Source organism: Sturnira hondurensis, unplaced genomic scaffold (genome assembly GCF_014824575.4).
Source record: "Sturnira hondurensis isolate 20B ecotype Veracruz unplaced genomic scaffold, ASM1482457v3 Scaffold0001872, whole genome shotgun sequence".
Taxonomy (NCBI): domain Eukaryota; kingdom Metazoa; phylum Chordata; class Mammalia; order Chiroptera; family Phyllostomidae; genus Sturnira; species Sturnira hondurensis.
In genome coordinates, this window is record NW_028074503.1 from 5,656,743 (window position 1) to 5,683,601 (window position 26,859).

Sequence of the window (26,859 nt, forward strand, 5' to 3'; positions counted from 1 at the left end):
ACTAAAAATTTATGTCAAAATGAGTAAAAGAGATTCAGAAGTTGTAAGGCAGGTTAGCACCATATTAAGAAAATTCATCTATACCTCTATTAGAAAGTTACCCAGTATAAGCAAGAGATTTAATTTTAAAAAAAACAGGTAAGAAGCAGATTCAAAAACAGTAAACCAACTTCTGAATAAACTTTGGGAATCAATAATATTTATAGTTCTATGACTCTAGATTTAAACCTGTAATCACCAACAGAATCAAAAGGATGATTTTACATGTAAATTCTAGATTTATATTTTCAACCACCAAAAACATTGTTTATGTCTACATTAACAAACATCACAATATTTCCAAACAAAAAATAAAGGCAACTTGATAAGCTACAAGCCGAATGAGAAAAGCTTGATTCTAAGATTACAGGCTGTGTACCAATCACCTTTAATAATTAACCTAAAAAAATTATTTCAAATGTCAAAGATGGCAAGAGACTAATTTGGCTTATCAAATAAATATGTCTATTTGATAAACTCTACATTGTCTATTATAAAGCATGCTCTATAGAGCATGAGCTAAAAAGTTTTGATACTTATAAATGTCTGTCCCAGTCATTCAAAATCTGCACACAAAAAAATCCTGATAGCAGAGGAAACTGCCAAGAGAGAACAATAAATTTTTAAGCTTAAATAAATTCCAAGAATCTATTACTTTATTTACTTAATTATATATTCAATTATTAAAACTCTAAATTTTCTATCCGAAGAAAGTTTGGTAGCTGAAGTCAACATATAAGCAAAATGGGAGCTTCTTTAGGATTCTGGATGTCTAATGAAACCACCTTCAGTTACTTACATCAAAAATATTTAACTTCCTTTACTTTTTATTCCTACTTAAAATAATTACTTCTCTTAAATCAGTACATTTACCTGATTTAGGCATATATTTGTTTCCATGCAAATACAATAAAAACAGAACATTCTATTTATTCAAAGTACAAATATTCACTGATCATTAAATGTTGCCATTTGAGAAGAGCAAGAAAGTCTCTCTGTAAAAACAAGAAATCCATGGAATATTCCTAAAGTCATGGCTGAAAAAAGGAAGTAGAACTTAGCATTTTAAGGAAAATGCCTGACCCCCAATACCTGATTAGATTTCAATACCTTTGTTGAAGGCATAAGAGAATGTGTAGCCTGATCTCAGTTCTTAGATTTGCTATTACAGTAGAAGGAGGTGTTATAGTAATAGCAGAGCTTAAATCAATGAATAAAAGTAATATGACATTACTGATACAAGGAAGAGACCAAGTTAGCAAGGGGTGACGTCAGCTTAATAAACAGCTAATTCCCTTTCATTAAAACCATATTTTCCTATTTCTAAAACTGTTATAGTAGCCTGAAACTTAAGGCTGAGACATCAGGTCCCTATACCTCACGCCTTTACCTAACAAAGTTATTTAAAGTCAGATATGCAGCTAGAAGATATTTTAGCGAGTATAGAATCAGGAAATATGGCTAAAATTCCCCCAAACTCTGTAAGATACACAGCTACAATAAATATACCCCTGTGGATGTGTATGCTGCAACCTAAAGACAAAAACATTTTATTTATGCATTCTGAGTAAGTCACATTTGTACTTTAAAAATCAGTATTCTCTTTCATAGTAACAGTTATTAGTTTTAAAAACAAATTTGCTAATTGGATTATGTAGATATGGTTGATAAACAATCAATTCATCAGTTTTCCAAGAACATACAAAACTAGTGGCTGGTCATAAATGTCAAACAGGTTTACAAATTTGTGTATCTCGTACTTTATATGACTACGAGGCATATCTTTGGTCAATGAACCATCTCTAGTTTCTGTTTTATCTTTAATACTTTATCTAAGAACATTTTTTAAAGATTCTATTTATTTATTTTTAGAGAGAGGAAAGGGAAGGAAGGAAAGAAACATCAATGCATGGCTGCCTCACGAGCCCCCTACTGGCGACCTGTCCAGCAACCTAGGCATGTGCCCTGGCTGGGAATCAAAATGGCGACCCTTTGATTCACAGGCTGGCACTCAATCCACTGAGCCATACCAGCCAGGGCTATCTAAGAACATTTTAAATAAACTCTAGTAAGAGACCGAGGTAAAACTGTGAGTTTTCAAAAATAATACATATCTACTTCCAAATTTCAAAACATTAATCACTTTGTTTCGGGGAGATAAAAATAAAATGCAGTACCGTAGGCCTGCTGCTGTCCTGGGTAGCCCTGCTGCCCTGGGTACTGCTGTTGCTGCGGTGGGTATCCCTGTTGGGGAGGGGGCGCTTGATAAGCATCTTGCTGTTGACCATACTGTGAATTTCCTACAGGATAATCGGAGTAAAAAAAAACAAACAAAACTGAGAAGTTTGCTTAACTCACTTCTTCCTCTAAGATGCATAGCCAACAACACAAGAACAAAATAAAAATGCCATATTGATTTTTAAAAGTTAACAAAACAAAGAAAAAACTCAAACCAAACAGAAGGATTTCGGCCAAACAAACTGCAGTTAAAGCCAATTTTGCAAGGTTGAACTGCAGCATTTTCAGCGTCTCTGCCATACGAGCATTACATTTACTGGAACATCACAGTCATAAGATCATGACTATGCTAAATAAAATAAAAAAGACAAAATTAAAGACAGCTACAATAGCACACACTAGCTACACAAGATCAGCAAGCTGCTTCCTAAAGGCACTATACTTATATGTGAAATCATACTTATGTAAACACAAAAAATTGGATCGATGGAATTATGTTCAAATAGAAAATTTCCACTGAGGAAAAATTATTTTTAAGTGTTTTAGTCTTTTTATTGTTGTTAGAAATGGCAAGTCATGGTTACACATTTTAAATATTTGTAAGGAAATTATTTTGATTGTTCTGGGCTCCCTGTAACTTTCAAGACAGCCAGCAACTATCATTCTACAAGAGCTCTGCACGGGTAGAAGTTGTCTTATGCAAGAATTTTCGTTCCTGTAGAAGGGGATATATATGTGTATGTGTGTGAAGGTATATAGATACCTCCTTCGTAGTAATGTTGTGAGGAATCCTCATAAGGCCTATCGTAGCCTTGTTCAGGATACGACGGTTGCTGATAACCGTAATCATTATGACCTACATCAATTCGACAAGAGACAGGAAGAAACGTTAATGGCCACTGAGTGAAAACCCTAAATATATTTAAACTTTCAGATAAAACTGAAAAAAAAAAGAAATGGAAATACATGAAAAATAATTTCAATTGCATTAGCCAAATATTTACCAATGTGACTGTTTTCATATTAACGTGCAATTTTTTAAAAAACAGTAGTTTTAGAAACATTACACTTAGTCTTAACTCTGATCATGCTCATTGAGGGGGGCAAAAACTTTATCTTCTATTTTTTTAAGAGAATGCAAGCATTTAGGCCTTTCACATGTAAATAACTTGAATTAAATTAGAATGAACAAAGGAAGCAATTATCATATTTTGTCAAACACCTGTTCTGCTGGTCGCCAATTCCACAGCATATGCTAAACAATGCAAAATATAAAAGAGCCCCTGAAAAAAACTGAAATTTTTCACATTCTATTTACTTGAATAAAATACATGTACCTCAAAATATATATTTTTACATGCAAAAATATATTGCTTAGTGCTGCTATTCTAGAAGCCTAAGAAAATACCTCCACAGTAACATGAACATACACCTCCATAAAATTAATATTGTATTAAGTGCTAGAGTACACCTTTACTTTTCAGACACGATAAATTTCACCTGCAAGATGACTGGACTTTAGTGAAAATCAACACTCCAGTCCTTTTAATTGAATTGCACAAAGAAAATGCAAGAAATAACCTTTTAGTCAGCTAAAATCGGAACTACATTTTAGTAGAAGGTCTAACTAAGGAAGGAGGAATACAGTTATAAATAAATGCTCTATACTCAGTGCTCTAGTATTCCAATGCTCCAAAACTATCTCACATATATCTACATAAGGGTTAGCAAACTATGGCCTGCAATCTAAATACAGCCAGTGGCCTATTTTTGTCAATAAAGTTTTAGTGAAACACAATTGTGCCCACTTACATTTTCTATAGCTGTTTTCATACAAGATTTCAGCAGTTGAGATCACGACCATGTGGCAAAGACTAAAATATTTACTCTCTGGCTCTTTATAGAAAAGAAGTCTGCCAATTCCTAATCTACATATTTACTGGCATAAACATCTAACCATAATTAAGAAAATATCCAATGCTACCTAAGAAAATTAATTGTTATAAATGGAACAACTATTTTATGTAAATGTTAGACAAATATATTAATATACACCTATGCAAAGTGATACCATTTAAATTTTTAAATCCCAATGTGGTAAGATGAATTCTTTATAGAATTTTAAAGTTCTGACATTTACAAAAATAACATCTATTTTGAATAGAAAGATACTACTTATAAAAATACAAATTTCACATTTCAGGAAATACTCAGAACCACAATCACAGTATCAAATTCAACTCAATTATTTGAAATGTATTCTAAAAACCAGACCAATCATTAATATTCAGCTAACTTTCTAATAAAATTTAATAACCTATATTTCATCTTTTAAAAATAGAGTCTATAAACTTAAACAATGTCTACACGAGAAAAAAAGAACACAGCACTTAGTAATTTAGGGCAAGAAAACCTAATGTTAAAAAATAATACTAATAAGTCATTTTCTAACAAGAATTATCCACACACATCATCACTATAAGTAACAAACATTTATCATATACAAAATCCTACAGGTGAGTGCTTGTTCTGCCTACATCTGAGCAAAGCCTCTGCAATACAACGAATGTCCTTATACCGATGTACCTTTATGCTCTATACACTGATGAAAAGTGGCAGGCAAAATGATTTTTTAAAAACCCCAAATTTTATCTTCTAGCTTACACTAGCTTCCAAAGACTTAAGATTTCAATCTTAGTTTCCCCTTGTTTCTCTCTTTTAAACAGTTCAACTTAAATAAACCACAGGAGCTTACTATATAAATGAAGACTTTGGCAAATCCTTTCATAAAAAAGACAAATTATTTTGTGAGGTGACTAATCACCTCTAATGTATCAGTTTTATATGTTTGAATTCTTTTTTCTCTACCATTGAATTATATATTTTTTTAAATTTTTTTTTATTTAATTGTTGTTCAAGTACAGTTTTCTGTTTTTTACTCCCATCCCAGCCCACCCCCCAGAAAATTTTCAAACATACAGAAAAACTGAGAAAACAGAACTGTGCAGTGATAGCCTATTTGGATGCTTGGACTGTTACTAAGTGCAACTCATCTTTACTGGCCACTTTTTTACATGCCACCTTCCTACTAAAAAAAAAAATTCCACTAAACTAAACAACTAAAATTAAAGTGTTTTTTTCTAAATGCCTCTCCTATTCCACTAACTCAATATACAATTATATTATGAATATAATTTAGCCTCCAAAATTGTTCACAAATGCAAATGCTAATGTATACAAACCATAGTTCTTTAAGAAGTATGCAACATTAACTAAAATAATAAAACATACAAAAAACTTGAGAAATTCTGTGTATTTATACAATATATAAAAGTAAACCAATAGGTGAACTTTATGGTATGTGAATCATCTCAATAAAGCTGTTATTTAAAAAAGTAAATCGGTAACATTGGCTTTGGTTGAAATGAACAATTCCAAGCGCAAAAGCATCCTCTTTTACAGAAGAAAAGATTCCAACGACAGAACAGGATCCCTGATGGTATTAATATGGAATATCTAAATAAAATATACTTTGAAATACATTATATACTAATGCTATCACTGATGCTTTAGATTATTGAAGCATTCCCAATTTAGAAGAAACATACTGGTAGTTTCTTCATCCACAATAACATGGTTTGAATAGCTATCTACATGAATAATGGGCAGGGACAGAAAATAGGAAAGTTAACATTAGGAGAGATTACCATCAGGGTAATATTGCTGGTTCATGCCTTCTGGAGGACCTTGTCCACCATGACTGTATTGGTCCCCATAATAGTCTTCCTGGCCTGAGTACTGCTGGGGTGGGCCTGAAAAACCACAACCAGTCAAGATGTAAACAATGTGTTCACTAGGTTATCAAAGGTTTTCTTTCTATCTGAGGTTATGAGAGATTATTTCTCAGCTGTTAGATTCTTCTCTCATGCTTTGGCATTTCATACACTTTTAACTATTCTTATACAAACATACATAAATACACAGCCAACACCAAAAACCACATTTCACAAAAATTAATGTTAAGACTATACATGCAATATCAAACAATACCAACTCAAAAAAAACACAAAACACTAACTTCTTAAAAAGAGGGTGAAACTAGTAAAATAAATTTTTTTAATTTTGATATTAGAGCAGTTTAAATAAATTCAGGTTTGTTTCTGACCATCTATTTAGTGCCTTATCAAAAATAATATAGTACTTTCTGCTATAAATTAGTTTTTGCTATAATAATTTATGGTGTAACCTTTTCTCAGAAAAAGAAAAAAAGAAAGCTGAATACCAAGAAATTCCTACCCAATTCATGACCCTTTGTACCTACTATATCCCCTACCATTCAGAAAAAAACATATGTACATATAAAATGGAAAGCCTCCCCACTACTGTTATTTATATATTAAGCAGGAAATTTTCCCAAAGGAACTTTACCCTGTTGAGGTGGTCTATAAGGAGGAATCTGTCTCTGACCCATCATGTGATTGCCTTGGTTAACTTGGCCCATCATGCCCATTGGTGGCTGCTGGCCTTGGTAATGCTGCCCACCTCCCTGTGGCATATTGTACTGCTGAGAAGGAGGCTGCTGATGCATCATTGGACCTGAAAAGAGACAAAACATTATGCACATGATTTTTTAAAACAAATAATGTTAACATCTTAAGAGAAATACAAAATCTTCAATGATCATATAACCCCCCAATACATAACTTATTATAATAAAAATTGACTTTAATAAAAGCAAATCTTTGAATTAAAGTCCGTATGTCTAAAATAATATGCAAACAAGGGAAAACAACCAATCCATGGTAGCTGATCTGAATGAAATTCACTGGAGGGGTAGTCTAGTAATTTTAAAAAAATAAAGTAGATACAATATATAAACATTCTGAATGTATTTTTTACTCTGTACTATATAATAACTATGAATGTAACCCACGTAGAAAAGACAGAACCCTTATGCTATGCTAGAAAATACACCAAAATAAAGTAAATACCAGCCCTGGCTGGTGTAGCTCAGTGGATTGAGCGTGGGCCTGAGAACCAGAGGATCGCGGTTCGATTCCCAGTCAGGGCACATGCCTGGGCTGTAGGCCAGTTCCCAGCAGGGGATGCAGTTCCTGGCAGGGGGCGCACAAGAGGCATCCATACATTGATATTTCTCTCCCTCTCCCCTTCCCCTCTAAAGATAAATAAATAAAATCTTAAAAAAAAATTTCATAAAAAAATTAAGTAAACTCCACAAAGTCACACAGCAAACCAGCAGTCAAGCCAAGTGTTCCATCTGAACACCAATTAAAGAAAGACCTCTTGTCGTAACAAAATTAACTATAAAACTAAAGCATTTAATATGCATTAAAATCAAAATTAAAAATAAAGAAGGGAGCAAAAACATAATAGCTGAGGGAAAATCCAAAAGGATACAATGACAACAAAATTCTAAGCTTTGCTCTAAAAGAGAGAAGTATTTCTAGCTTAAGCCCTAGATAGGAAAGACCACCTGTGCTCTACCTCTGGGACTATCAGCAGTTCCTGTGACAAAGAGCTCAAACACCACCCTTCTTTTATTCTCCTTCACTTCCCTCCCTCTGAGGACCCTTGACATTATTCAGGATCAAGTCTAAAATGAAACAAAATGAAGGAGGATAGCAGTACTAAAACATGTTTTCCATTTTTTTATTGAATTTACTGAGGTGACACTGTAATACAATTACATGGGTTTCATGTGTGCAATTCTATAACATACCACATGCATACTGCATTGTGTGTTTGCCACCCCAAGTGAAGTCTCCTTCCATCTACCTTTCCCTCTGATAATCACCCTACTGTAGTCTCTCGACAAGTTTGGGGGTTATTTTGCCTAACCCCTTCACCTGTTTCAACCAGCACCTGAAACCCCTTCCTTCTGACAGCTGTCGGTCTGTTCTCTAAAAGTCTGTTCTATTTTGTACGTTAGTTTATTTTGTTCTTTAGATTCCACCCCTCAGTGAAATCGTTGTATGGTACCTTCTCTGACTGGCTTATTTCACTTAGCATAATGCTCTCCAGTTCCGCCAATGCTGCTGCAAAAGGTAAGAAAAACCTTTTTCACAGCAGGTAGCATTCTGTTGTGTAAATGGACCACAGCCTTCTTAGCCTCTCATCTACTGATGGGTACTAAGCTGCTTTCAAATCCTGGCTGTTGTAAATAACGTTGTAATGAAGATAGGGATGCACATATTTTTTTGAATTAGTGTTTCGGGTTTCTTCAGATAAACTCCCCAAAGTGGAATCGTTGGGTCATAAGGCAGTTCCATTTTTATTTGATGTAGCTCCATGTATACTGCTTTCCACAGTGGCTGCACCAGTCTGCATTCCCACCAACAGTGCATGAGTGTCCCCCTTTCTCCACATCCTCACCTTGTTATTGATCTACTGATGATGGCCATTCTGACAGGTGTGAGATTTATCTCACTATGGTTTTAATGTGCATTTCTCTAATGATTAGTGACGTTAAGCATCTTTTCATTTCTGTTAGCCATCAGTATGTCCTATTTGAAGAAACGTCTATTCGGGTCCTATGCCCATTTTTTAATTGAGCTGTTTGTCTTTTCTGGTGTTGAGTTGCACAAGTTCTTTATAAATTTTGGGTATTGTAAATAAAGTTTTTTACATTTCTCCTTCAAGCCCTAACTATTAAAAAACTATGACTTCAATACTAATAAAAGTAAGGGTTAAGTCTCACAACGTTACCCCAAATAAGTTCTAAAAATCTGTACTACAGAGTGAGGTAAGAGTATAAAGACTATAATAACCATTTTCTACAAACAATAACATCACACACTACTTTATGCTTAAAGGTTTACTTCATCTTGCACAAAAATCATTTGGATGCTAAGGTACACTACAAAGCATTGATACTACATACACAAAGATACTACTACTATCTTTATCTACAATGTTCTTGAAAATGTGTTTTAAAAGGATACATAACAAATGTTCATCACCAACATTATTTCCTTCCATTTTGAGTTCTATACTGTAACAGATATTCTATTGAAACATCCTGTATCTTTTTTTTTTTAATATTTTATTTATTTATCTTTGGAGAGGAAGGGAAGGAGAGAAGGAGAGAAATATCAATGTATGGTTGCATCTTGTGAGTCCCCTGTTGGGAACTGGCCTGCAACCCAGGCATGTACCCTGACTGGGAATTGAACCGCGATCGTGTGGTTCGCAGGCCCGTACTCAATCCACTGAGCTACACCAGCCAGGGCGAAACATCCTGTATCTTNAAATCTTGGCTGTTGTAAATAACGTTGTAATGAAGATAGGGATGCACATATTTTTTTGAATTAGTGTTTCGGGTTTCTTCAGATAAATTCCCCAAAGTGGAATCGTTGGGTCATAAGGCAGTTCCATTTTTATTTGATGTAGCTACATGTATACTGCTTTCCACAGTGGCTGCACCAGTCTGCATTCCCACCAACAGTGCATGAGTGTCCCCCTTTCTCCACATCCTCACCTTGTTATTGATCTATTGATGATGGCCATTCTGACAGGTGTGAGATTTATCTCACTATGGTTTTAATGTGCATTTCTCTAATGATTAGTGACGTTAAGCATCTTTTCATTTCTGTTAGCCATCAGTATGTCCTATTTGAAGAAACGTCTATTCGGGTCCTATGCCCATTTTTTAATTGAGCTGTTCGTCTTTTCTGGTGTTGAGTTGCACAAGTTCTTTATAAATTTGGGGTATTGTAAATAAAGTTTTTTACGTTTCTCCTTCAAGCCCTAACTATTAAAAAACTATGACTTCAATTCTGATTGTTTAGGAAGCATATTATTTTCCTAGGATAAGAAAACATGCTATACTGGCAAATGTGTGAATATTATTATTCCCTGAAATACTAATAAAAGTAAGGGTTAAGTCTCACAAGGTTACCCCAAATAAGTTCTAAAAATCTGTACTACAGAGTGAGGTAAGAGTATAAAGACTATAATAACCATTTTCTACAAACAATAACATCACATACTACTTTATGCTTAAAGGTTTACTTCATCTTGCACAAAAATCATTTGGATGCTAAGGTACACTACAAAGCATTGATACTACATACACAAAGATACTACTACTATCTTCATTATCTACAATGTTCTTGAAAATGTGTTTTAAAAGGATACATAACAAATGTTCATCACCAACATTATTTCCTTCCATTTTGAGTTCTATACTGTAACAGATATTCTATTGAAACATCCTGTATCTTAAACATCCTCCATCCCGCATGTAAAATAATCCCAAATCACCATATTTTATATAACTAGAATTCCTTGCTCCAATGACACAGTTAATAGTTATATTTCAAGTGATTGGTCAAATTTTTAAAACTCGAATATAGAGATAACATTGTTTTCATTAATATATGAATTCAGAATTATATAATTTTTTTAAAAATCCACAGATATTTACGTTCACATCTTCAGATGCAAACTTATACATCATAACTCTATAAATAATATAATTAATCTATAAATTATTTTAAGTAAAGCTTTAAAATGATAGCTAGGGGTTAATGAGCCCTTATTATGGGCCAGGCTTACTATGCTAAGAGCTTTATGTTTATTATTTATCTACCACAAAACCTATGAAACAGGCAGAACTATTACCAACTTCACTTTGTAGGTAAGAAAATTTAACACTGCAAACATTAAGAATCTTACCTAAAGTTGCATAACCAATAAACGGTAAGAACTCTAAAGCCATGCTCTTAACCACTACATGTACCTCCTTTCAAATCATACTTCTCCCATGCAATATCTCTCAGGAAAACAGTTCTATATAACATCATCACCATAATACAAAAATGCTAAAATATAAGAAATTTCTTCATCCCACCTGTATCTATGCAATAATGAGAATTAGACTATGAAATTTCATAGATAACACCCTCCCCAAGCCTATTTTCTCACTCATATTTCATTACATACTGGTCACATTTTAATACCAGTTGTTTAGCACTGGCCTATGAACCAAAAGGTCGCTACTTTAATTCTCAGGCAGGGCACATGCCTGGGTTGTGGGCCAGGTTCCCCATTTGAGGGCATGTGAGAGGCAACCAGTCCATGTATCTCTTGCACACTGATGTTTCTCTCTCTTTCTCTTTCCCTTGCCCTCTCCCTAAAAAATAAATATAATCTTAAAAAAAAATTCAATCTCAAAGTAACATATACACCTCTCACTTAAAGTTATTATTAATAAGGATTTTTTTCTTTGGCAAGGAAAAAAAAGCCCTATACTCTAACAAACTATTACCTAGCCCACTACCTATTAAACAGCCATTTAAAATGACAAGATTCTTTACTTTAAAAACATACACCTGTGCTCATCAAGAGTTTTAAATAGTTCATAATAAAAAAATTATAAATACAATAGCAAGGATAAAAGAACAAGAGCTAAGCAACTAAGAAAACCCTAAAAGCTTAATAAAGTCATTGCAACTAGTACAAATTTAAGTTTTTAAGCAAACAATAAAAAGTTAGAACCATGATAGATTTTTTATTTTTATTTTTAATATTTTATTTATTTTTAGAGAGGGACATGTAGGGATAAAAAAAGGGAGAGAAACAATGATGTGTTAGAGAAACATCAATTGATTGCCTCTTACATAACCGCCAACCAGGGACCATGCCCACAACCCAGGCATGTGCCCTGACAAGGAATCAAACCAGCAACCTTTCACTTTGTGAGATGATGCCCAACCAACTGAAACATAACAGTGAGGGTTAGCACCATGAAACATTTTAGCTAGTAAAACGGGCAGCAGTTCATTGATATAAATTTTTTATAACATAAACGTCTTAGAAAAATTCTCATGAACATATTAAAACGTACTAAAACCTAAGAGTATCAACAATTCTTGTTATTTTCATTTGTTTCTTTAATAACAGACTATCCTTATCTGTAGTTCCTTACATTAACCACTTCTTAAAGCTGTTACAACTGTGGGCGCGATTTTGCCCCCAAAGGGACATTTAGCAGATTGCAGAGATTTTGGTAGTCACAACTGGCATGGGGGTGCTACTGCCACCTAGTGGATACAGGACAGAAATACTGCTAAATATCTCAGTGCACAGGACAAGCCCCCAAAAGAAAGAATTATTCAGCTCAAAGTGGCAATAGTGCCAAGTTAAGAAATCCTATATCTGAAGGACATAATTGTACATCAGAGCCATCTCTACAAGTAATCTAGGATTTAAATGATGTATTTAGCTTTCTGGTGACCAGAAGAATGGAAAAGAAATATGTTATGGCTTAACAAATCCAGCAAAATAAAAGATTACACAGATGCTTAAGATTAAGACAATCTCTTTTATATAGTTTCAGCTATGCTATATAATATTAACTCAAAAACAAACTCCAAAAGCTCTAGATCTATGTGGTACAAATGACAATCTGCTGTGAAAGTAAAGACCCTATCTTGCCCAAGTAGAAAGCCATGGAGTTGGGCTACATTAGGACATACAGTTTCGTGTCACTGGGCATGAGAGCTGAAAAGTGATGAACCATCCAACAGAAGACATTATGCAGCCCAGAAAAAATTCTGAGGGAATGGGCTATAAATAAGCATGCCATCGAATATTTGTTAAATGTAATTCGTAAAATTTACCCCCAGAGACTCTGGTTTAGCAAGTACAGGGTGGCGCAGACACATCTTATTTTAACAAGTATTCCTTGAGATTCTGATCCAGGCAGTCCTAGAACTACACATTGGGAGACAGTTCTAAGGGAAAGAAAAACCGGTCAACCTCTTTTACTATAAAGAAGCTATAGATTATGGTTTAAATAAAATATCTAATATTGCAGTAGGACTGCCTCCCACAGAGCACTTAGGGTAGGATGTTAGCTGTAAAATGAATCCAAAAGAGTTATTTTACAAATACGCCAAAACTCACTGAATGATACACTTAATACTTACAGATTTCACTCTAAGTAAATGTTATCTAAAATTTTTTTAATTTAAAATGTTGACTTCTAATAATATGCAGCTAAAGTATTATAGGTAAAGTGTACAGATATCTGCAAATTATTCTGAAATGCATTTGGGGAAATAAAATTCATTGATGGATGAGTAAATTAACAGATGGATGATAAACAAATTTAGTAAAATATTAACTGCAGAATACAGGTGGCAACTATACAGGTACAATTCCTTCAACTTTTCTTAAGTTTGAAACTTCATATAAAATATTCGGAGGAGATTTTAAATTAATCCTAGAATAATAGATAAAGACTTCTTTTTTTTTTTTAAGATTTTATTTATCTTCAGAGGGGAAGGAAAGGAGAGAAGGAGAGAAATAGAGACATATCAATGTATGGTTGCCTCTCGTGAGTCCCCTGCTGGGAACTGGCCTGCAACCCAGGCATGTGCCCTGACTGGGAATCGAACCGTGATCCTCTGGTTCACAGGCCCACACTCAGTCCACTGAGCTACACCAACCAGGGCTATATAAAGACTTCTTAAAACTCAGTGGAAAACAAACAATCCAACTAGAAAGAGGACAAAAGACATGAAGAGACATTTCATTGAAAAGAACACATAATGGCAAATAAGCACATGAAAAGATGTTCATGCCAGTAGCCATTAGGGAAATGCAAATTAAGACCACAAAGAGATATCACTATACATTTTTAGAACAGCTACCATAAAGAACATATTGACAATACCAAATGCTGGCAAGGATTTGTAGAAAGCAGATCTTTCATACATTGCTGGTGAGACTGTAAAACGGTGCAGCCACTTTGATAATCAGTTTGGAAGTTTCTAAAAAAACCTAAATGTACACTTATCATATGACCCAGCTACTGCACTCCTGAGTATTTATCCTAGAGAAATGAATACTTATGTCCAAACAAAAACATGAATGTGTTCGCGATTGTTCATAGCACCTTTATTTGTAAAAGCCTAAAACAGAAATGACCAAAATGTTTCTCAGTGTGTGAATGATTAAACAAACCAGAACAACCATACTATGTAACATTACTCAGCAATAAAAAGGAATGAAGCACTGATACATGCAACAACTTGAACATTAATTAAGCTGAGTAAAAAGCTAATCAGACACAGTCACACAGTGTATGATTCCATTTATATAACAGTCCAACAAGGACAAAGGCATAGAAATGGAAAGAAAAGTAACAGTGGTTGCTGGGGACTACAGATGGTTGAAGGAGGACACACAGGATCTTTACAACTTCTGGTGAACCTATAAGTATTTTAAAATAAAAAGATTCAAAAACAAACGGTAATAAAACTGAATTTATAATCTGTTGGACAGAAACACACCTGGACTTTGTCTCCCAAACCCAAAAGGTTTTGGTATAACTGAGCCCTTTTTGGCTCATTCCTGGAATGACAGGTGAGGATGACAACACCACAGAGAAGGGCGCTAGTCTTCTAACTTGCCAGAACAAGAAAATCTAGCTCATCGCGCTATCAACAAACAGGGTAACGTAGTGATGGGAAAAACAAAACACAGTTCCTGACTTCATAAAATGTAGAGTCCAGAGAAAAATAATCAACATAAATTTACAAATAATTATGTAATTAACAAGTACTCAAACTGCTGCCACAAAGTGTCTAAGTACAGGCAATAAAACCTTAGATAAATGTACTGTACCTTGTCTATGGAGTAATTTATAACTTACAGACCAAAATTACAGATGATTTTTTTATTTTGTGCTCTATGCTTTTTCGCATTTTCCAGGTATTTAAGTACAATTTTTATTACCAAAAAATGTCACCATTGATGAAAAAATTACAACCTTGAAAAACTCATTCAAAATAGTAATATTTATCATATGTATAAATGAACTACAATGTTGCTGTATATCCCTAAAACTGTAACAAACAGAAACCTGCAATACTAGCAATATTGTAGTGATTTATCTACTTAACAGTGAAGAAAGGTGAGTTTACTGGTAACACAGTGTGACTTCTTATTTTGCAACTAGTACTATAAATTAGCAAAATACTCCTCTTTACTTTCTTAAAGAGTCCATATGATAAATTGTAAATGTATGATATCTGTCCCTTGTATTAATTTCAACCAGATTCCTAAATTACAATAACAAGATTTTTAAACTAGTTACTTTTCCCTCCATTTCATTTGCAAAGCTGAGAGAGAGAAAGAAGGAAGGGTAAAAAGATTAAGGGAGGGTGACAAAAAGATTTTGTCACTTCAAAACTACCAAAATAATTCTATCTAGATTTTGACCTGCAATGTTCTGTTTAGAAAACTGCTACCATATCACCAGTTAAAGTTTCCAAATATGCCACTTAAATAATAATAATTGCCATTTAATTGTTCCTTTTTAAAACAAAAGACTAATCTCAGAATTAGTCTTTTTCCACTTTTTTTGTCACTTGACAGAGGTTTAATCTAAGAAGTCCCACAAATATTTTTTCTTCACTAATATACCCTATTATTAAAAATGGTAATTAGCTTTAATAGTGTTCAGTATCTCTTGACAGAGATGTGTTTAAGAATATGGAGATAGCCAAAAGATTCCAACAGTTTGTCATTAACTCAAAGAACAGCTAATAATACCTCCATAAACATTAAAAGAAATTTTTAAGTCAAGTGTTTTCCTTTTATGAAATTTTGCTATTTTTTCAAGCTTTTTTTAAAAGACAGTATTTACAATGTAGTTTCTCTGAATTTCTTCCACTTATTTATCAAAACAGAAAATTTTTCATGTAAAACATGTACATGCCCTGTGTTGGGAACAGCCCTGCCNTTTGTCACTTGACAGAGGTTTAATCTAAGAAGTCCCACAAATATTTTTTCTTCACTAATATACCCTATTATTAAAAATGGTAATTAGCTTTAATACTGTTCAGTATCTCTTGACAGAGATGTGTTTAAGAATATGGAGATAGCCAAAAGATTCCAACAGTTTGTCATTAACTCAAAGAACAGCTAATAATATCTCCATAAACATTAAAAGAAATTTTTAAGTCAAGTGTTTTCCTTTTATGAAGTTTTGCTATTTTTTCAAGCTTTTTTTAAAAGACAGTATTTACAATGTAGTTTCCCTGAATTTCTTCCACTTATTTATCAAAACGGAAAATTTTTCATGTAAAACATGTACATGCCCTGTGTTGGGAACAGCCCTGCCTGGTTTCAGAAGCTGTAACCCCCCATGCCTAAGGCTGAGTGAACAACCTTCAGGCCATAAGCTACTAAGGAGATAAAGCTTATCTCCTAGGCAGGGGTGCTGCTTCTGCTCCTTTTACTTCAACCTGCCTGGCCCCCAAATCATGACTGGTTTACCAATGATGGGTAAGACTCCTCAAGGGAGGGACGACTCAAGACAGGCACAATCATGGGGAGCCCCCAGGGAAGGACTTGGGGGCTGCAGCAAAAAGGGGTTATAGACCCTCACCCCTCTCCTTTGACATAGCCTAAGTCCTCATTCTGTCTTCGAGAAGTCTCCTAATCTCTAGGCTGCCTTACTTCACCTGCTGACTTAAGCCTGAAACAATGACACAGGGCGGTGCAACACTGTGCTAGAAAAGGCGGGTTCCCTGGGGCGACCAGGCCTAAGAAAGAATACATAAAGTCCTGTGAAACCTGCTTTGAAGGGAATGTCCTCAATTAAATGATAAGGGTCCGAGCAGGAAATGAGTTTGTTCCCAAAGTTTTGTAGCCCTTTAGCTAACAGACCCTGACTCAGAATAAGCCCTCATAGTTCTTTGCATGTTATCTATTGTTTGATCCTTACTGTCTAACAATGATTAATGAGCTTTACCTGTATTCCTGTGCAAACTGAACTCAATAAAAACCCATTGAGAAAAAAGCTCTTCACCCTTCTCCTTTGAGAGATCAGCCACCTTTCCTCCCCAGGCAGATCATATGGGGGTGAAGCCCCCCCCCCACAGCCCTGGCCAGGTGGCTGAGTTTGTCAGAGTGTTCTCCTGTGCACCAAAAGGGTGTAGGTCCAGGGTACATACCAGGTACAAAAGATGACATTTTTTAAAAGAATAGTTGGCCCTTTAAATAGTTTAAAATGAAAAATTTCTACAAAATCAGCTCCTTTATCCAAAAACAGTAATTATTTTCTTACATGTATACTGCTACAAGCATATTTTTTTCTTCTTGAAATCAAATTATGCTGCAACATCATCCATTTTTTTGGTGTACACCCCAACTTTTCTTAACTGGTTTCTATAATATGTGCCATCATTCCTGTAGTTACTATCAGAATCACTATCAATTTTTTTTGCCCTCTCTTTTGGTAACCAGCTATGTGGAGACAGCTGAACTCCACTCTGATCTAACAATGACTGTACCTTGCTATTGGTTTGAATCTTTAACTGACCTTAAAAAAGCAAAGAAAATAATAGCACTAAACAACTTCAGAAAAAAACCTGAAGCAAGCACCAATCTTGTGAAGCTACGTTCACTATTTATTATCTTTCTTTGTTTTCAGTGTCTCATCAAAATTACAGAAAATATCAATATTAATATTTAAAATTTAGAATATATTAATTTATCATAATTATCAATAGATTAACACTGACTCCCTTAATCTGGATTCACTGCAGTGATTTGTTTTTCATAAACAAAATCTAGCAATTTTTAGCATAAATACATTAAATCTATCTTATACTCTTAACCACACCACATTTCATAATTGAAAAAGCTTTAGGCTGGCAATATGTCAAATGTTTTAACCGGCAATTAGGAGAACAGAGCCCCACTTACCATTTTCTAGCTGTTATTCACAAGAATATTCAAAAGAGAAACATGGTAACAATTTCATTCCCTGATATTGGTAATAAACTTTTCACACCACTCTAATACAAGAACACAGCAGCAGCACCTCCACTAAACACTGTAACAACCAATTATACTATTACCTTTAAATGCTGAAACTCAGAATCAGAAAACCTCCACATAAACCAAGGGAAATTCACATAAATTAATATATCCTTAATAAGTAAAATGAACCACACATAAGTATTTGTAAGGGGTATACTTGCAAACTATAAAATGGTATTTTCTCAATTTTCTAGTTCTAAAGAAAATATTTGGTTATTCACTAATTAGTTGTGTCAGAAAAAAATCCAAATTAATATAGAACCTCAAATAAACTATCCAAAAGACAAAAAAATAAATAAGCTAAAAAGCTAAATTAAGCAATTTAACTTTTAAGTGTAAAAAAAAGAATATTTTAAGCTGGTTCCTTAGGCTGGTTTCTTAACATTCCTTCTTTTATATATATATAATTGTTACTTGCTTCAAACTTACACATTTATGCATCAGCTAACAACTTGAAAAATTTGTTTTATTTTCAAAGGCTGATACAGCATTCTAGTCAAGAGCAACAAAGTTTATTTACCTTGGTTTGGCTGCATATTCATATTTGGTCTGGGGCCATAGTTTCCCATGGGCTGGCCTTGACTCATGGTCATCTGATTCTGCACTGGCATGCTCTGTGACGATGGCACAGAGTGGTTGTACCCTCCCATGGAGCCATGGCTACTCGAAGGCATGTTCATGGAATTGTTTGTCATATTGAGTTGATTGGGTCCAGGTCCCTGCATAGGCATATGGTTAGGCCCTTTGAAGAGAAATGATCAGAACCAAAATAACAAAAGTTAAACAGACAGTCTGTACAAAAGTACCTTAAAAGATTTTTTTATTTTTTTACATTATAATAATAACACCACCAAACAATAACTTCAGTATTTCATCAATAGCAAACAAAGAAAATGCTTCACATGAATGGTAGTGAATACTATGAGGTAAGTGTTATTATTCCCATTTTACAGATTAAGAAATTAATGCTTCTGAAAAGCCAGGAACACTGTGAAAAATAACAGTAAGGAGGGAGGATTAGTTTGATAAGAGAGCAAAACATAAAGCTGGTGTAATTAGAGGTGTGACGTAGTATTAGCACATAAATAAACTAACAGATCAATGAACCCAGAGCAGAGTCTAAAAACCCACCCAAATGGATAAGTTAGTAAGCAATTATAGTGGTGACACTAAGCATCTGTGGGTAAAAGAATGACAATTAATACATGGGGTTCTGACAACTGAATAGCCATCTGGAAAAAAAATACCCCTTCCACATTACTTCCATGAAGTCTAAGTCCAAATGACTAAAAAATTAAACATTAAAGAAGAAGAGGGGGCAGGGAAGAAGAGAGAAAAAGAAAAACCATAAAAGATAATTAAAAATTTTTTCAAAAATAATAATGGAGTAGAAGGGACTTATTAAGTATGTCAGAAAATCCACAATCATAAAGATTGACAAACTACATGAAAAAAAGTTGAACAACACCCAAACAAAACAAAAACAAAATTAAATACTTAAAAAATAAAGTGGGAAAAAATGATTTACAAGTCACATCACAAACCAAACTAGTTAAAATACAACATAAATAAAACACTGCCAGCAGTAAAAGAAAGGGCAAAGGACATGAATGACCAGTTCACACAAAAAACTACAAGAGGTCATAAACATAATCAGACTGTATTCTTTACCTACAATAGAGAAAGGCAAATTAAAACTATGAGACCCATTTTTCATCTTTCACACTGGCAAAGATTAAAAAGTTTGACCCAAACTATTATAAAGAAGTACCTTCATACATTGTCCAGGGAATGTATACATTAAAATGCATGTAATTTTAACCCAACAATTTCAATTCTAGGAATGTATCTTATAAATATACAAGTTTTGCGTGTGTACACATACAAAATAGTATGTCTTCTTAATACCATGACTAGAAATAAGCTATATTTCTACCAGAACAGAACTGCCCAAGTAAATTACAAGCATCCCAAAAAAGAATGCAATGTAGTCACCAAAAAGAATAAGCCAACTATTTACACACCGAATCGTCTCCAAAATATATTTTATATACTCATAGTCTCTAAGATACACCTTGAAGAGGGAAAAAATGATATATTAGTACTATCTAATGAATGCTACATACTACTTTTTAAAATATATATATATGCATATGTTTTATATACAGAGAATCTTTTTTAACAGTTTTTTAAAAGATTTTATTTATTTTTAGAGAGGGGAGAGGGAGAGAGAGAAACATACATGTGGGGAAGAAACATTGATCTTGCAGGCCCCCAACCCAGGACCTGCCCTGAAACCCGGACATGTGCCCTGACAAGGACTCAAACCAGCAACTCTTCGGTCTGTGAGATGATGCCCAACTCACTGAGCCCCATCAGTCAAGGGTGCAGACAATATCTCTTGAAGGACAACTAGGCACCACTGACTCTGGAACAAAGTGTCTGGAGAGGCAAAGACTATATATATCCCTTTTGGTACCGTTTGATTTTGGTACCACAGGCATGTGATGTCTAGTCTTCTTCTAAAACTCAGTTAACTTTTTTTTGTAAAGGAGCCTGACACTGAAAGGTTATTTGACCAAGAACAGCAACACATAAATAGCTCTGCAACTTAGATTGTAAAATACTAAAAACAAAACTAAAATAGTAAATAAAAAGCCCAGTATAAATGTGTACACAAAAGTTGGATAAATACTATATAGAACTTGTTAAATAAAGAAAATATAAGTAAGTGGACTTCTAACTTCTCCTATGCCTACCTCTCTATAAATTGTTTGGGAAGCTCCACAGTGTTCTGGACCACCTAGGTCATACCTAGTTGAAAATCTCTGGCTTCTAAAAATTATAACCACTCCAGACGGCCTTACACAGAACCAAAGTGTCATGTTAACAATCATTATATGGCTGCTCAACTGGCCCATCAGCCTTAGGCTTGAGTTACATGGAGAGGTTAAGTCAAAATCCTAATTAAAGTTACCACCGTAAAAACAAAACAAAGCAAATCACAAAACTTCTCACTTCTTTCCCTGTATTTGCACTATCTTTCCAGTCTTAAAAACACTGTGTCTTAATAAGCCAAATGTTGATTCAGCAAAAATATTTCTCCTGACTACAACCTGTCAAGTAATTATGTCCTTATTTCTAACTCCCTATCACTGTGTGCCACATGGGCCACTGATTATGGCAACCTCTAGCAAGAAGGAGAAGACAGCCATGGAAACCCCACCGCCCATGTACCTGATCAGTCATACGTGAATCTTCTATAAGGGTCTGTCTTCCTTAGCTCTGTGGTCTCCGTTTACTTTATTGTCTACACCTATCACCCATGGTCACTGATGCTACCAACTAACACAATCAGCGAAGACATTACTCTCTGAAGGATGCTAATTAATAATTATAAAAATAAATTGTTGTTATTTTAATATATTTTCATTATTACTATTTGTATAATACTTTTCTTTTTATTAATGAAAATAATCTTTGTCATTAGAAAGTGAAAATATTATCTTATTAAATGTAGAAAACACCCCAACAACATTTATGGGTATGGGCTGTCTGTTACAAAAACAAAATAGTTTAAAGATACTTTTCAGGTTAAAAATTCAAACCAGCAAAGGTAACTAAGTAAGCCTCCAACAGCCTCAAATATATCCTAGGTGGCTCTAAACTTAAAATGGACAAACAGTAAAGGAAACAGCTCATTATATATGAAAGCCGACCTTATTTTTCAGTATTAAATTTTGCTTTAACATCTATTTCCATATTTATATTATGTTAAACACTAATTTATACCCAGCGTTAACAGTATCAATGAGAAAACACTAACATATATTAGCACTTTAGAGATTGTTTTGTTTCTCTTCCCTATGTGTTTTCCAGGATTACTGCTTCTGAGTCCAATAAATTTTTAATACAAAAACTCAGGGAAATATTATATCTTTTTATAAACAGATTTTCATTCTTAAGCCAGGGCACAATGCCTTCTTTTTTCCAAAAAGCTTCCAAAACCAGCTGTATTGCATAGTTTCAGACAGACTAAATTTAGCTGGTTCTGTTCATCAGAGGAATGCTGTGTGTCAGCTACATCAAAGCCCAAGGGCAGCCTGATAAACACTGAATACAGGTCACGTAGCTCTGTAGCTAACAAACTCTAAGAGAACTTGTACTCGGGGGCATTCAAAGCAGTTTTGTCATCAACAATCTAGTATCCCTTGAGCCCCCATGTCGTTTCAGTTGCTAAGCAACTCTGGTGTTAATGTCTTAGAGGAGAGAAACTTACCAGGCATCTGGCCGTTCATCTGGTTCTGCATGTGTGGTGCAGGAGGACCCCCACCTACCATTCCATCTGAAGGCATGCTGTGGGAGCGTGGAGGTGGGGGAGGGCCGCTCTGATTCATCCCTCCAGGACCCATAGGCATATTCTGTGTGGGTGGCTGAAAGAAGACAGTTTAGTAAAATAACAGAAGCAGTTATACAATATATTAAAGATGCATATGGTGTAACAGTTGCCTATATGATTAAATTAAATAGAAACAAATTTTATTTTAATGTGTTTTAATCATGGACTTATTAATGTCATATTTTATATAACCCCCAAAGTTCATATCATTAGAATGAATATACCAACTGACCACCTTAGAAAAAAACAACACAATAAGAGTGTATTTTTGTTCATAAAATCTCAATGATAAAAATAAAAACTTTAACATTCTGTACAAAAAGAATTTTCATTTATTTATGTATAGAGATTTCTAATGTGTCCATTACAGCTGTAATTTAAATTAGGTTTAAAAATTGTCTCCTTTCATTATTATTATATTTGGGTGTATTTACTACTAATGATGGATTTTGCCTGAAAAAAATACTGTAAAAAATTATTAAAGAACTAGAAGTATCAAAATCTAATATGCTTTATGCTGTTTGAAGGAGAGGAAGGAGTAGTTTTGACAGGGGAATGTTTTAAATCACCAAGACTCAGTTCTGCCCAACATTTTTGTGCCGACTGCTCCTATAGATAGGAAACATTACTGATGGCCTCCAAGGGTACAGAGACAGCTGCCTCCAAAGGATGCTTTTGGCAAATTTCCTAATGAAAGTGTGAAGAAAATCACTGACTAACCTTGAGAGTTCAGAAAAGGGCGAGAGGAAAAACACAGATACAAGGTGGTCTGCCAACACCTGGCTCCCTTCTTGGGGATAATTTGATGGAGAAAGCAAAGGGTTAGTTTCTTTCCAAACCCCAATTTTTATGCCTGCAGAAGGGCAGTACAGCACTATTCTCTGAAAATTTATTTCTGCCTTCTTTCTCTACTTCTTTATGCTCTAAATATAATGTCTACCCCTATAACTTCAGTTATTTTATTTCTCCCACATTTTTAGGCAGTTAGTGACTTTGTGTGTACCATCCAGATACTATGAACAGAGACCACTCTGGCACAGCTGACAAATATACATTGCTCTTTAGCTATCACATGTAGACACTCAAATCGACAACCCTTTAATCATCAGTAACACTGATAAAAACAACCAAGTACTACTCTAACAACACTCATTTAAAATTCATAATCTTTAGCCCTGGCTGGTATAGCTCAGTGGAATGAGCACAGACCTGCAAACCACACAATCGCGGTTCAATTCCCAGTCAGGGCACATGCCTGGGTTGCAGGCCAGTTCCTGGCAGGGGACCCATGAGAGGCAACCATACATTGATATTTCTCTCCTTCTCTCCTTCCCTTCCCCTCTAAAAATAAATAAAATCTTAAAAAAATAAAATTCATAATCTTTAAATTTCTTCCTACTAAATCCAAATATTAATTGTCCTTTATTATTAAATATTTTCTTTAATTCTCATCTTAAATTCTTTTTTCAATTTGTAGTTTTTAACACTTAATGATCTTGTTCAATTTTCAAAAAATATTATCAAACATCAACTCAGTGCTCACCTACCTTAGTTATACATTATCCTTTAAAATAATTTTTTATTCTGGTTTTTCTCATTACCATCTATCCCCTTATACCTCCCTCCCCCCTGCAATCACATGGACACTGTTGTCCATGTCCACGCGTCCTTTTTCCTTTCTGTTCTATCACCCCATTCCCAAAGCCCCTTCCCAGAGCTGTCATCCTACTGCCTATCTATGAGTCTGACTCTATTTTGCTTTCTAGTTCAGTTTGTACATATGAGTGAAATCATATGTACTTGTCTTTCTCTGACTAGCTTATTTCACTTAGCATAAAGTCCTCCAGGTCCATCCAGGCTGTCACAAAGGGTAAAATTTTCTTCTTTTTTTAAAGCCGAGTAATATTCCATTGTGTAAATGTCCACTTTTATAGTTAATTAATATTTAAGAGGAAGACACACACACAATGAACTAAAGAAAGTTTATTCAATAAATGGTGTTGGGAAAATTGAACTGATAGGTGCTGAAAAATAAGACCAGACCATCACAACAGAAGAAATTCAGAATAAATTAAAGACTTAAATGTTAGACCCAAAACCATAGAAATACTAGAAAAAACATAGGCAGTAAAATCTTAAACATTGCTCATAGCAATATTTTTTCTGATATACCTCCTCAACAAAGGGAGACAAAAGAAAAAAATAAAGAACTGGGAATACATCAAAATAAAGTTTTTGCACAGCAAGGAAACCATCAACAAAATAAAAAGACAACCCACTGAATGGGAGAACATATTGCTGATACATCTGATATTAACCCCATCTGATGGGGTTAATATCCAAAATTTATAAATAACTTATGAAACTCAACACACACACACACACACACACACACACACACACATACACACACACAAAACAATCCAATTAAATCATGGGCGAAGGACCTGAATAGAAACTTCTCCAACTAGGACACACAGTTGGCCAACAGACATATGAAAAGATGTTCAAAGTCACTAATAATCAGAGAAATGCAAATTAAAACCACAATGAGGTATCACCTCACAGCAGTCAGAAGGCTACCACAAATAAATCAGTAAGCAAGTGCTGGCAAGGATGCAAAAAAAGAGGAACCCTTTTACATTGTTGGTGCAGCCACTATGGAAAGCAGTATGGATATACCTCAAAAAATTAAAAACAGAACTGCCCTATAACCCAGTGATTCCACTTCTGGAAACTAATCTGAAGAAACCCAAAATACTAACTCGAAAGAACGTAAGTACCCCTATGTTCATTGCTGCATTATTTAAAATTGCCAAGATTTGGAAGCAGCCCAAGTAGGTGAATGGATAAATTATCCTTTAGCATCCCTCAAACATAGCTGACTTCAACCCTGGTTTGAAAATAAAAATCCTTCCTTATATATTCATGTCCAGATTTTCTATTGAAAATTAATATTCTCACCTTCAATAGGTGTAAGTTTTTCACTTTCTGTGATTCAATTCATAAAAATCAGTTTTTGCAGTTACCATCATAATAAGAGTAGCCAGTATGGAACTAACTCTCCCAATAGACATTATCTAGACAAATGTAAAAACTCTTTGAAAACATTGAAGAGCAATGCACAAAGAGCAACAGGAAAGGTTACAACTGTTGAAAGATGCAAAGCATAGATCAGCTCCATAATCACCTTGGCTTTTTCCTTAACTTTCCTGTTTAACAGGAAAACAGAGTCCAAGTAGGAAGGAACGGTTCCACTGGACTATGCAGAGGAGAGTCAGTTTGGGATCACCACCGTGCTGGAAAGGAAACAACCACAAGGAGGGGGAAATTCAAGAAAAAAGCCATTAGGAAGCTAAAAAGTAGAGCAGAAATTTTAGTTTCTGCCCAGTGCTAGGGAGACAGAGATGAGAGTTTAGGTCCCACCAAAATAGAAGGGCTTCACAAGCAGCTCAAGCTCTCTATTCAAACTTCAAAAACAAAAAAAAGCCTCTGCACAGATTAAGGTCAAAACTGAAAAAGATCAACCCTAAAACATTATAATCAACCCTCAAAAGATTCAAGGTGATCCCCTAGTCATTCACCTAGCAAAGTAAAATTTAACTCTTTGGAAGAAAATAATAGCAAGTAGAATACCTACAACTGTTCGTTTATAATGTCCAACATTCTATTAAAAATAACAAGGCATTCTAAAAAATAAGAAAATGGTCAATACCAATTAGGATGGTTATAACAATTTTAAAAACTACAGGAAGTAACAAGTATTGTCAAGAATGTAGAAAAAAGGAAACGCTCATGAATGCTGTTGGGGCTGTAAAAACAGCCACTGTGGAAAACAATTTCACAGTTCCTCAAAAAGTTACAGTTCCCATGTGACTTAGCAATTTCACTCCTTGTATACATCCAAGAGAACTAAAGATTTACACTCAACACAAAACTCGTACACAAATGTTCAGAGCAGCATTCATAATAGCCAAAAAGTAGGGAAAAATTCAAATGTCCATCAACCCACGATAAATAAAATGTGGCATCCGTATATTGTACATCTGTACGAGGGAGTATTACTCAACCACAAAAACTGAATGAAGTACCGACACATGCTACAGCACTAATAAACCCTGAAAACACTACACTAAGTGAAAGAAGTTGGAGTCAAAAGACATTATATAATTCCATTTATATGAAATGTCCAGAATAAGTAAATCCAAAGACAAAAAAACAGGTTGATATTTCACTAAGGGATGAGGAAAAGGGAGATTTGGGATTGACTGTGAACACAATCTGGAGTAATAAAAATGTTTTGGAATTTTGGATAGTGATAA

General features: G+C 34.5%; 1 protein-coding gene across 2 annotated transcripts in view; it reads right to left on the reverse strand.

Moving 5' to 3' along the window:
- SS18 (SS18 subunit of BAF chromatin remodeling complex) overlaps positions 1–26,859 on the reverse strand; it is an 81,258-nt gene that overhangs the window by 19,969 nt on the left and 34,430 nt on the right. Inside the window, exons 4-9 of one of the 2 annotated variants that reach the window (XM_037032217.1) lie at positions 22,418–22,571; positions 18,659–18,880; positions 6,706–6,873; positions 5,985–6,089; positions 3,041–3,133; positions 2,217–2,339 (exon numbers count right to left, since the gene is read on the reverse strand). In XM_037032217.1, the coding sequence (XP_036888112.1) occupies positions 2,217–2,339; positions 3,041–3,133; positions 5,985–6,089; positions 6,706–6,873; positions 18,659–18,880; positions 22,418–22,571 (865 nt within the window). The remainder of the gene's footprint in view (positions 1–2,216; positions 2,340–3,040; positions 3,134–5,984; positions 6,090–6,705; positions 6,874–18,658; positions 18,881–22,417; positions 22,572–26,859) is intronic. The other variant, XM_037032227.1, reaches the window with a different exon arrangement.